This window comes from Copadichromis virginalis, linkage group LG22 (assembly GCF_057382275.1).
Source record: "Copadichromis virginalis isolate Kocher_CV1m ecotype Utaka linkage group LG22, C_Virginalis_male_GT1.1, whole genome shotgun sequence".
Lineage (NCBI taxonomy): Eukaryota > Metazoa > Chordata > Actinopteri > Cichliformes > Cichlidae > Copadichromis > Copadichromis virginalis.
Window position 1 is genome coordinate 30,108,444 of NC_140638.1, and position 12,141 is coordinate 30,120,584.

The following is a 12,141-nucleotide window of genomic DNA, read 5'->3' on the forward strand; positions in this document are numbered from 1 at the left end:
CAAGACTGGTGTGATTTCTTCGTGTTTTATTACCATGTTCTCATAATTTAAACAGTCAGGTGGTACTGGACAAAATACTGTCTGACAGAATAACTGAGAAAATGTCTGCTTCATTAAAAAACCTGCAGGTTAAAAACCTCATTGGATTTGGTTTCCCAAAATTACTCTTAAAATAAATAAGATTTAATTACTTAAAAGTCCCATTGGTGGTGTTGCTCCTCTCGCCCTGGAACGGATGCTTCCAGTCCTGCAGTGGAGCACATTCTCCCCCAGCAGACCCTGAAGGTGGTTTGGTGGGAACGTTGCTCACGGTCGAGCAGCAACGTAAACCACCAGCACTCGGAGCTGCTTGAGCAGCAAAAGGCTCACTGATGAGCTGTGTTCACTTGTGCTTGGAATGAATCCTTTGTAGTGAGACGCTTGCGCGCTATTTCAGGTACTCGTACAAGTCGGAGTCCAGCGATAGGAGGCCCAAGTACTGGAGCAGCGCCAGGACCGCACGTGTCAGGCTCATCACTGCCATCTCTGATCTGTAAAAGTAATTAATCAGCTCAGTGGCTCCAATCACAGAACATATAATTTCTTTAATTATTGCACACCTCAGAGCAACTTCAAACTTGGCGCTCTCCCATGCAGTCCTCCCCCAGCGGAAGAGCCAAAGCTGGGGGAGGACGCCGACCTTCTCAGCCTGAATCTTCCCCCAGCCTCGCACGGCGCTGTTGATGAGAAAAAGAGACATGCACAAGATCTGCAAACCTTTACGACATTCTGCTGGAGATGTGGAGGCTTCACAAAAGATTATCACTCACAGCACTTCTTGAGGCAGATATTTTAAAGTATTGTTTTAATCAACTTTAATGGTCACCGAGACACAAAATTACATTTAAAAATAAACATGTAATTCAGCCCTAACATCAGCGTCAGGTTTAAAATTCTGCATTTTTGCTCAAACAACTTTGCGCTCTGGGAAAATTTCTATTATAACTTTCATGCTGGAAAATGAGCTGACTGTGGAAGTGTGAACTTCAACAGTGTGCGATGGAGTTCAATGCGGTGCATTGATCGGTTTTTATTTCTTCACAAAACTTTGTCCTATAGAGGTCACGTGCCTTTAAGTTATTAATGCAAGGTCCTGAACTAGAAATCCATAGTGCTTTTTGACCAACCGTGTGGGGACATTTTTCTTTGATAAGCACAGAATAAAGTTCAAAGCGTCTCAAAAAATCCAAATAAGGACAAACGTATCGATCCTGAGGCCTGGTTTTCTTTGAGTGTGTGTGGGGCTCACTTTGGGTTCTGCTTACTCAGGGTTCACACTAACTGCCCAGCAGACATTGACTCATTACGCTCTTTATTGTTTGAATACTTCCAGGCATCAGGTGTTTTAAACAGACTGTAGATAACAGATGGACAGAGTCATAAGCCATCACCTACTGGTGTCTGTGCATTAGGGTTTTTGGCTGATGATTTTTGGAGTCAGAAGTGACGTATACGGGTGAAACTGTGGTGTGCACACTCATTAGCTGATGCTTGCAGCTGTATCCACACAGGGGCAACACGCAGCATACCCACTAATTTAAAGCTAAGTACCGACTGACATTCCCAAAAGAAATATTGCTTTACACAATCTGATCTCATCCTTAATGGCCCTGAACCCTGAGATGTTGTGTTAGGGTGTTTACCTCTTGGCCATGACAAAGTAGCGGTCCACCGGCGCCCCCAGTCTGATGTTGATGCTCCGCACCGTGTTGATGTTCCTGAACACCAGCAGCATGGGCCGAGGCATCGACTTCAGCACCTGCATGATGCTCTCGAAGCGGTGGACGGCCATCTCACGCATGTAGGCTGTCTCCTCCTTGCTCAGGATGTTGGACAGACCCAACTTGTGCATGTTGATTGGTTGCTGCAGCAGCATCTCGCAGAAGAGGAAGTACTCTGCAGAGGACGACGAGCCCTCGTGTTTGATTTTAATCCCCACATTTGTTCATAACAAAGTTAACATGGCGTTTAAGTCAAGCGTCCTGACCTTTGACCCCGAGGGCGCTGGACTGCTGCTTCATTTCTGCCTCGTCCCTGAGGACTATGGACCTCCAAAGTTTACAGAGGGCCTCTCGATCTCTAAGTTCAAAGGTCAGAGTTAAAGCAGATAGCTGAAGAAAAACCTGAGAGTATCTCATGCCGACTCATCAGTTTCTTACTGCTGGCTGAGGTATTCGTACAAGCCGTGGTCCAACAGCACCAGCTCCGCCTTGTTGTCAGGACCTCGCCTCACGAGAACTGCAACACATGATCCAAATTTGAGTGACTTCTTCTCTTTAGAACCTCTGTTACTAACTCATGTCATTTCATATGATATGTATATGTTTTTTTTTAGCATGAGTAAACAACTTGAACTTGTTTATGAACGTTACTGTAAAAAAATAAAGTAAAAACAAAAAATCTCAGAATTTTAAAGAATTAAACTTCCCACATAGCCACTGATTTAACAACCCTGCTATAAACAAGTTTCTTAATAAACACTCAAGTGTGTGACTTTTCTCATTTGGATTTTTCTAAGGCTTACAGGTGTCTGGCTTCTTTGTCAGCTGTGTTGATGCCTTTCGTAGATTTTAATGGAATTAACTGACAAACAACATGTCCTGTTATGTGGAACAGAGCATCCAGGAAGTTTGTGCTTCAGTTTTAATGAGTGAAATCACAGGACTTTATTGAATCACTTCTATAAGGTAAAGATTGTCCTTACAAGGTAGCCAGTGTTGGGTTTAAAATGTACCCTCATTCCAAATTATGAGCCTTTTTGGGTCATTAAAAAGAACAACAACAACAACATGGAGGAAACCAAAAGACTAATGCTGAGGTTTAAAAATGCAGAGTAACAACACCAGTGGCTCCGTGCTCTACAGTCCATGTGATGTACCTACCATTCCCGGGGTGAGGGTCTGCATGGATAAAACCCGTGTAGAATATCTGCTCAGCAAATGTTCTGATCAGTTTATCTGCAGTCTGAAAAATAAAGCTACATTTATTTTATATAGCACCAAATCACAAAAACTGTTGCCTCAAAGTGGTTTATGTTGCACAGACCCAACAATAACAAGCACTTGGCGGCAGTGGGAAGGAAAAATGTATTTTAACAGGAAGAAACCTCCAGCACAATCAGGCTCAGGGAGGGGCAACCACCTGCCACAACTGGTTGAGGGTGAGAAGAGGTGAGTGACTCGAGGATTTAGAGTATCGTCAGCTTACATCTTTCAGACTCAGTCCTTGACGTTTTATTTCTTCCACGCTGTTGATTTTACAGCCGTTGCAAAACTCTGCTGTCAGCACTCTCTGAGTATTGGAGAGAAAAAATAAAGAGGACGCTGATGGAAGTCGAGCAGTATTATTGTGCACTTATTCTGTACTAGTGCTGGGCGATATGACGATATATATCGTGTGGACGATAGAAAAGTGTCTATCATGCCATTTGTCTTCTGTCGTTTCTATCATAATTTTATAAATTATTACATAAAATATAACATTAAATAGCCTGTGGCAAATATATTAGTGTTGTCTTCTCACTATACATACTCTTAACTTTATGCAAGAGAAAATAAAGTATAAAAAAAAAGATATTTTTCGCAAAGAAACTCCGTCTTGTGGTTTTGCGTCATGGTGCTGCTTTACATGCACCTGGATTTGTGACATGCTTTACGGTAACTCAAAACGATGGACGTGCGACATGTTGCAGTTTCATGCCCCGACATGCAACAGACAGAGACAGCTACACAGGCAGCCCAGGAAGAAGCACTTTGACCGAAAAGAGGGGGTACGTCTGTGATTTGGTTACATTTTGGGTTCAACAGCACCAACACGGAGCAGAAGCAAGCTATGCTACAAAACTATTCCTGCACCCGATGGCAACACAACAAATCTCTTCTATCACCTACAGAAGGTCCACGAAAAGGAATACTCAAGAATCTAGAAAATTCAAGCTAAACCAAGTTGTGGAACGATGGGAGCAAGTTGGGAAAAGAAAAACTATAGCCAGCCGAAGATACAGCAGTCTTTCACACAAGGCCCTTATGAGAAAACGTACCAGCGCCATAAACAAATCACAGGAGCCATCTCGGGTTACATTTGTAAAGGCATGGCCCCTGTTTATGTAGTTGAGAAGGACAGCTTTCGTGACCTCGTCAAAGTCCTTGATCCAAGGTACGTTGTGTCCGGTCGTAAGCACTTCAATAAAGTCGAGTTGCCTCGCTTATGACGCATGCCGGCCCGAAGTAGAGAAGGATGTTTGCAGTGTTGTGCATTATGCCTTGACGACTGGCCTGGACGGTGACGAGCAGAGATACGCAGCCCTACATGAGCGTAACCATCCGTTTCATTAACAAAGACTGCACCCTCTGCGCTCGCTGTTTACAGACTGCGTACTTTCCAGATGACCACAGGTCAGGTGGTACATTGTGATATATATCGTTATCGTCGTATAAAATAATTCCTATCGTGATAAATATTTTTTCCATATCGCCCAGCACTACTATGTACCACTGACAGCAACTTCACCTTGCTGGTTTGCTCCCAGAAGACTTTAGGTACAACCACAAATTTAAAGTGTTTCAGCTCCTCTGCGCACCTCTCAGAGTTCCTGGCCTCATTCTCAAAGTCCAGCTCCTGAGCCAGTGTTCCCTTCAAGTCCTACACAAATTACAATAAAACTCTGTAACTTCTGAAGTTTTCTAAACAGAAAACTGTGGTGAACTCCAGGCCTCAAGGGCCAGTGTTCTGCGGGTTTTAGATATCATCCTGACTCAAATGAGTTCATTAACAGGCCTCTGGAGAACTTCAAGAGATGTTGAGGAGGTAATTTAGCCATTTAAATCAGCTGTGTTGGATCAAGGGCACATCTAAAACCTGCAGGACACCGGTCCTCGAGGCCTGAAGTTGGACACCCTGGGTTTAGAACATCGAGTGAATCGGTCAAGTCATACAGACACTTTCTGACCTTAAGGACCCATCGGAACCCAAAACTGGGGTGCATGAACTTAATAATATCCAGCAGGATCTCCAATGTTCGGATATCTCCATCAAAGCGATCCCTGAGGTCAATGAACTGCACCTGTGTGAAACACGACGAGAAACTATTAAAAGTCAGGACCAAACTTTCCCATAACCAAAAATAAAACCTCAGATATAACTGAATCATTGTTTCATGAGGCTCATGCTTCACTGCTATAGTGAGGTCATTTAAAATGTTAACAGCAGAGATGGGCAGTACCGCGTTACTTGTAACACGTTACAGTAATCTGATTACTTTTTTCCCAAGTAACGAGTAAAGTAAGGGATTACTATTGCAAAATCGGTAATTAGATTACCGTTACTTTCCTGTAGGAACGCTGCGTTACTAAAACCGTGATTTTTTTGCGAGAATGTCTCATGACAGTGACGTAAGCGAGTGCGCCGTTGGTGACAACAGCTGTGTGCAGATCAACAATGGATCATATATCGATTGTGGGAGAGAGTATGAGCGTGCAGCGTTTAAAGCGTGGAAGCACTGACCTTACTTTGAGTTTGATTCCATAAAAAGTGACAAAAACATTAGTGTCCGTTGTGCGTGGGAAGAAAACTTCTTTTTACAGCGAAAAAAAACCCCTAAACTTCCAAGCAAGCACCGAGTGCGCAACGACGTAATGGGAAACTCACAGAGAAACTCGCGGATTCTTCAACTGACCACGGCACACCTGCACCAGGATAAACCTCCGCCTGCCCTACTCCTGCTTTACAGGTGAAAATAGAGCAACAGGACCGCTGAGTCTTTGACTTTATTTATTTTCTGCTGTGTTTTACTTGCATCTATTTGAAAGACTGAGTGTAAACACAAAAAATATTTTATTTTATGTGCTGGAATGTGCAGAAAATAGGTTTAAATGTTAAACTAATTTATTCAAGTCAGAGAATGTTGCATGTAATTAAATTTTTGCTTGATGCATAAAGTTAAAAGATTAAAACTGATAAAACAAGTTTTAAAAAGAGACTTTTCCATTTGATTACATTTTGTATGATGGATTATGCAGAAAAAGTAGAATTGGGCTGAAAGATCTATCGCTTTATCACCTCTTCAGGTTGTAAATCGTGTTTTTAAAAACTAACTAAGTAATTAATTACTTTTGAAAATAAGTAATCAGTAAAGTAACGGGATTACTTTTTTGGGGAAGTATCAGTAACTAGTTACTGATTACTTTTTTCAAGTAACTTGACCAGTGATTTCAGCAGCTCACCTTCACAGCGACCGGAGTCCCATCAAACAGCAGGGCTTTATGAACCTGAGCTAAGCTGGCAGCAGCGATGGGCTCATAGTCGAATGCTTTAAAAAGCTTATCAGGGGTCTTGTTGAAGTCTTCTTCAAAGAGAGCGTCCACCTGTTAAAGACAGACACATCCTGACCAGTGTCACTCAGTCCTCTTTCACGAGTCCTGTGCTTTGCTTGTGCTGCACTGCTCACCTCTTTGTACCTCCTGTTTAGAGCTTTGTCTTCTAGTACTTGCAGGGTGTGGATGTACTCAGGGGGTAGCAGGTGATTGAAGGCACACAGGCCTTGGCCAAGCTTAATGTACAGGCCTCCATTCTTTATGGCTCCTTCCACGATGGACTCTGCTGCCCTCTGGTGGCAAGCTGACATCTCAGTCACGTAGGATGGATTGCTCTAACAGGAAGATACACGTACAGAAAGCATTAACGCCATCAGTGCTAAAAATCAATGCTAACTAGTTCCTTCTAGTTCACATGAAGCTTGGACCCCACATGTAATAAAGTGACTGAAGGGAGAAAATAATGTACATGTACTCTAAAAATGAAAGGGGCACATTTTAATGAGAGAATAGCATCAATTCAGTGAAGCTTCTGGGATGTTGATGTGGCCAGTCAAGCAGCAGAAGGTGGTGTTAATGAAATTAAAAACAGGCCCCCAAACCAGGAATGGCTTTATAAGTGGCCACTGACATTTTTACCTCCTCATCTTTTCTGTTTTTTGACTACTTTTGCATTTAGCTAGTGTCAGTGTCACTGCTGGGGCGATACCTGGACCCTACAGAGGCTGCAAAGGTAGTTCAAAACCTCCAGCATGGAACATCAATAAGTCCCATTGCCAGAAGGTTTGTTTGCAAACCTGTCAAGAGCACAGAGGAGATTCTAGGAGAAAGGCAGTTACTCTAGGAGAGCTGGAGAGGACCATAGAAGGCCCAGAGCTACAAAATGACCTCCAACAGGACAGAAACAATTAGAAACAGACTTTATTTAATTACATTTTTATTATAAACGCACCAAATGACAGTAACAGCAACCTCAAGGTGCATTTATACTGTCAGGTAAAGACCCTAAAACAATACAGAAAAAACACCCCCCTTTTGATTAAGCACTTGGGGACACTGGGAAGGAAAAACCCAAAAACAAACAGGAGGACAGGACAAAACACACACTGTGGAAATGCAGAGTGGGGTATAAACACAGTGAAGAAGAAATGCTGAGTGCACCATGACAAGCCCGCAGTAGTCTGAAAGTATTGCAGCATAACTAAGGGAGGATTCAGGGTCACCTGATCCAGGTTTAACTATAAGCTTTATCAAAAGTTTTAAACCTGATCTTGAAAGTAGGGAGGGTGTCTGTCTCCAGAATCTAGACTAGGAGCTGGTTTCACAGAAGAGGGGCCTGGAAGCTGAAGTCATTGCCATGGGAACCTTGTATGGGTTCATAAGGGTGGCCTGAGGGGTCGACATCCTCCAGTGGGCCCTGCGCTCACTCCCTGGCACCACGGAGACTGACATATGCCACAGAATACCAGAATTGGCAGCTCCACCACTGATTCCTTGCACTTTTCACAGAGAGAGCAGGTTCACCCTGAGCACATGTGACAGACATAAAAGGATCTGAAGAACATTTTGCTGTCTGTACCACTGTTCAGTGGGTCAGTGATATCTGGGGAAGCATATCCATGCAGCGGGACACAGACGTCTGCAGGCTTGGCAACGACACACTGACCCTGGCATTAGGTGTCATGAAGAAATCCTTGGTCTGTCAGAGCTTCAGCCAAAGCTTAGAGTGGGTCAATCCATATTACCCACTCTAAAAACAAACTGACCTCATCTATTCCATGAAGCAGCACGTTGGTGGTCCACCAGTAGTCAGCGGAAATGAAGAGTCCCACAGAGAGAGATCTGAGGACACACACATATCTGATGATTACTGGAACTGAAAGGTCTGACTTACAAATAAACAGAGTTGCTAGCATGTGATGACGATTCCTAACACGATCAGCGGTAAGAAGATCGTTTTTCTATAATAAAGATTAGTGAGAAAAAAAGTGAGGATTGCAAAATGTTCTTAAAAATGTAGTCTGTCTGAACTGATCCGAGAAAGGCAAATTGTTACACTTCCAGCAAGTTAGAATAAAGCAAAAGTGTACTTCAAATACAGTGACACAGCACTAGTGTAATAAAAATCATGTGCTCTTCATTTACCACTAGGCTCCACACACATAGGCTGCTGCAATACAGCAGAGTCATTCTCTGCCCTCATGTTTTCATACATATTATCTTGTTAATTTCATTTAAGCAGCACCAATGGTTCTGCGGTGTAACGGTTTAAGCATTTGCATGAGATTTCTGGTTCCACGCTGGAAGTACATACTGATCCGTTAAGGGTTGTGTGAGGAAGGGGATCTGGAAATCAACTTAAATAATCTAGCATCAGCTCAAAGATATCTGCAGCTTATAAAATAGAGAGAAAACATCTACGATTGGATTTCCTATTAGCAGCATTTGGTAAAAGTGTGTTCTGCATTTCTACTCGGTTGAAAACTCAAAGATGTCACTTTTATCTAAGCATGCACTTGCACGGATACACTGGGGTTCAATATCTTGCTCAAGGACATCTCAGCACATGGACTGGAAAAATCAGGGATCAATGCATCGATCTTCTGATTGGTAAGAATGGGTCAATTAAGCCCAGTGCTAATGGCTTCTAGGCACAGACAGCGCTGCGCGGAAGTGTTGCTAAGAAACTCGGGAAGGGGAGCAGCGATTTATTGAAACGTGCAAACATACATGTAAATACAGCAAAGAAGGAAAAAACAGAGTTTGTATAATTGTAACAAGCTTGAACCTCAACATTTAACACAGCCAGCTTTATTCTTCCACACAGCCTGAACTCTTGTACGTCAACTTTCTTGCAGTTTCTTCAAGTAGTCTTTGGGACTAGTTCTGCAGGTTTCTTGAAGGACAGTCAAAGCTCTTCTTTGAATGTTGGCTACTGTTCTGTATCAGGATGTTCCCACATTGCTTTAATGCTTTAAGAAAGCTGAGGTCTAGGCTCTGGGGGGGCCGATCCATGACTGATGGAATAAACACACAACAGAACACTGTCCAGGTATTTTACGGCACTGTGTTTGGGATCATTGTGCTGAAAATGAGGCCATAAACAATTTGACTCTTCCCACAGTGGTTTCCAAAATCAGATGGCACTTTTCTACATGTACAATCCATAACTTTTAAAAAGATCCCCAACCCCACTAGCTGAAATGCAGCCCCAAAACATGACAGAGCTTCCACCATGTTTTACAGTCATACTGTTGTAGTCTGTCTCCCAAGATCCTCCATACAGTCCAGTGAGGACTAGATTCATCAGACCTGATGCATTTTCAGTTGAGTTCTTGTGTAATTTGGCCATCCTTCCACTGAGACCACTTCTGAGGAGGCTTCAGAGAACAGATGCACCAACTGAAGGGCCCGATGTAGCTCACAGATGCTGTCTCAGGTCTTCTTTAAGGACATGACCTTCTCACAGCATTCAGTTTCCTCAAATCTTTAAGGACACACTACACAGCAACAGGCTGCCAGTAACATAAAGTTGTCTGTTATGCATAGACAACACTAGTTCGTCCCTTGAGTTAGGTAGCTCTCTTTCTCTTGGCAATGCCTTATTTAAGGATGAAACACATTCTGGGGTCAACTTGAAAAAAGGCAGATGTGAAACGTAAAAGTGAGGTCAAAGGTCAATATTTAAATGCAGAGTGATAGTTAGAATCGTCATATACCCATATCACTTCCTAAATGTTGCCAATACAAACAAAAGCAACTGAAGTTTAAGCAAAGTTTAAAGGATAACAGATTTTTATAATATTTATACCTCATTTGACCTTTAAGAAGAGATCAGATGTCCAAAGTTAAGAGGTACTTAGAATGCCAATAAATCATTTCCTATATGCCGATATGTTTGTCAATACAAACAATGGCAGTAAGAAACACCGTTTCAAACAGCTCTATGGGGCCTTTGAGCTTCACATCAATATAACAACTTTGATACTTTCAGTCTTTATAAAGTAGATTTTATACATCTTGATAAAACACACCACACTAGCAAGAATAACAGTTTCTAAGTTTCCATCAGGCTTTTTGTCAGGTTTTGACCAATGAAGCTGACCTTGAATAGCTTAGTGGATGCAAAGCTAACATGACCCCACTCTACACCCCCAAAGTTTCATCAGAGTTCAGTCTTAACTTTTTGGGCTGTTATGTTTACAGACAGAATGAATGACACGGACAGTAAAAACGTAACCTCTTGGTGGAATAATAAATGAGGCAAAACAGAAGCCATTTTGGCTTAATGAATACATTGACTTTGGCCACACATCTGCTCCTGCCCGTCTCCACCCTGCTCTCAGTCTTGTGGTGTAACCCAAAAACTAAAAGTAATGAGATGGAATTTACAACCTTATAAGAGGGATAAAATTATCGCTTTCCATAAAAGGAAATGTTGTCAGGATATTTTTGTTTCTTTTGCTTTTATCCATTCATGAAAAAAATGACCTACTTTAGCTAATGTTCCTGACAATACTTAGAGAACACTATTAGATATACAAATCTAATGTGCAAGTTTAATAGATAAGAAGTCACCATTTAGAGACCATTTCACAGCCTCAGACTGAACACGTGTTAGAATCTCATGATGCTGATAATGACATTCATACAAACCTGCAGAAGCGGCCAAACCCTTCAATCACAATCCTCATCTGTCTCCTCTGTCTGGGCTGCGATACGGCATACTTGATGCTCACCGCCACAGGAACGCCAACAGAGAGGCCAACGAGCGTCTTCCATAACAAGCCTCTGCGCTTAGCATCTCTGCAAGATTTAAAACACACACATACAGTCTCATTGCATGCAGACTTGAGCATAGCCTGAAGCTCATCTACAGTCCTCAGCTGTCTGCTACCTGAGTGAACTGAAAGATCGCCTTGCTGGGAGGGATGAAGATCCAGGAAGCGGAGCTCTTCGGAGGAGAGCCAGTTGATGCAGACATAACGTCAACTGAAGAAAAACAAAGCAGTGTATGAGTGAACTACAGCGCCACTTCCATCTGACACATCTGAACTCTGTGTTTGCACAGGTTAAGTGAACATTAACCAACCCCCCGAGTTAGGTAAAGAGGTTTAGGGCACGAAGTAAAGTGTGGGCCCAGAGGACAGACGCTGTGTTCTGAGGAACAACAAGAAAACGTGCGCGCGAGGGACGGGAAGCGAGAACGTCTGGTTCAAGGCGAACGTGAGCAGCTTCACTGTGACTTTGTTGTTCTTGGCAGTTTGCTTTTGAGGGACAAAATGTTTCCAGTGCTGATAAATGAATTCACACATGGCAGCGGGGTCAGGGACCTGAGCAACCCCCATCCTCCCAAGTGTTCCAGCGCGCACGATCCACTCATGCAGTCTCATTCTCCTACTCACATCATGGCTGGAAACAGTGTTGAATGTGTTCTTACCTCATGTCAAAACCAGCTTTAAAACACTCTAGGTAGCAGTATGGTTTTGAAACACGGCCTTGGCATTTAGTTTAAACTTCAGATAATATACACAAACGCCAACACACCGGGAACAATTGCAGCTGGCTAGCAATTAACTTGCTAATTGGAGAGAATTGGGTTAATAATGTGTAGTAAATACGATTTATTTACCACTTTACAGTTCTCCGCTATCATGTTTCCGAGTTATTAAAACAGACCCGCTCCAAGAGACGTATTAATATTCCGTGTCAGCAGCCACCAGTAAACGCTTTACCTTTCCCCTTCATAAACTGCTAACAGCACACTGGTTCCCTTTATGTTTAACCAAAG

The 12,141-nt window shown here is 42.7% G+C and overlaps 1 protein-coding gene across 2 annotated transcripts; it reads right to left on the reverse strand.

The window, feature by feature from the left end:
* Positions 1-11: 11 nt before the first annotated feature.
* Positions 12-12,141, reverse strand: adck5 (aarF domain containing kinase 5). Of its 2 annotated transcripts, XM_085445101.1 has the most exons (16): positions 11,983-12,141; positions 11,248-11,342; positions 11,007-11,156; positions 8,117-8,192; positions 6,485-6,685; positions 6,261-6,401; positions 4,988-5,101; positions 4,549-4,680; positions 3,247-3,330; positions 2,922-3,003; positions 2,199-2,277; positions 2,027-2,118; positions 1,683-1,935; positions 680-716; positions 600-638; positions 468-530 (listed from the first exon to the last, which is right to left on the reverse strand). In XM_085445101.1, the coding sequence occupies exons 1-15, from the start codon at positions 12,004-12,006 to the stop codon at positions 612-614; spliced, it is 1,587 nt and encodes a 528-aa protein (XP_085301227.1). In that variant the 5' UTR covers positions 12,007-12,141; the 3' UTR covers positions 468-530; positions 600-611. The 2 variants fall into 2 exon arrangements, with proteins under 2 accessions (XP_085301226.1, XP_085301227.1); XM_085445100.1 differs by having other exon boundaries at positions 12-530; positions 600-716; positions 11,983-12,140.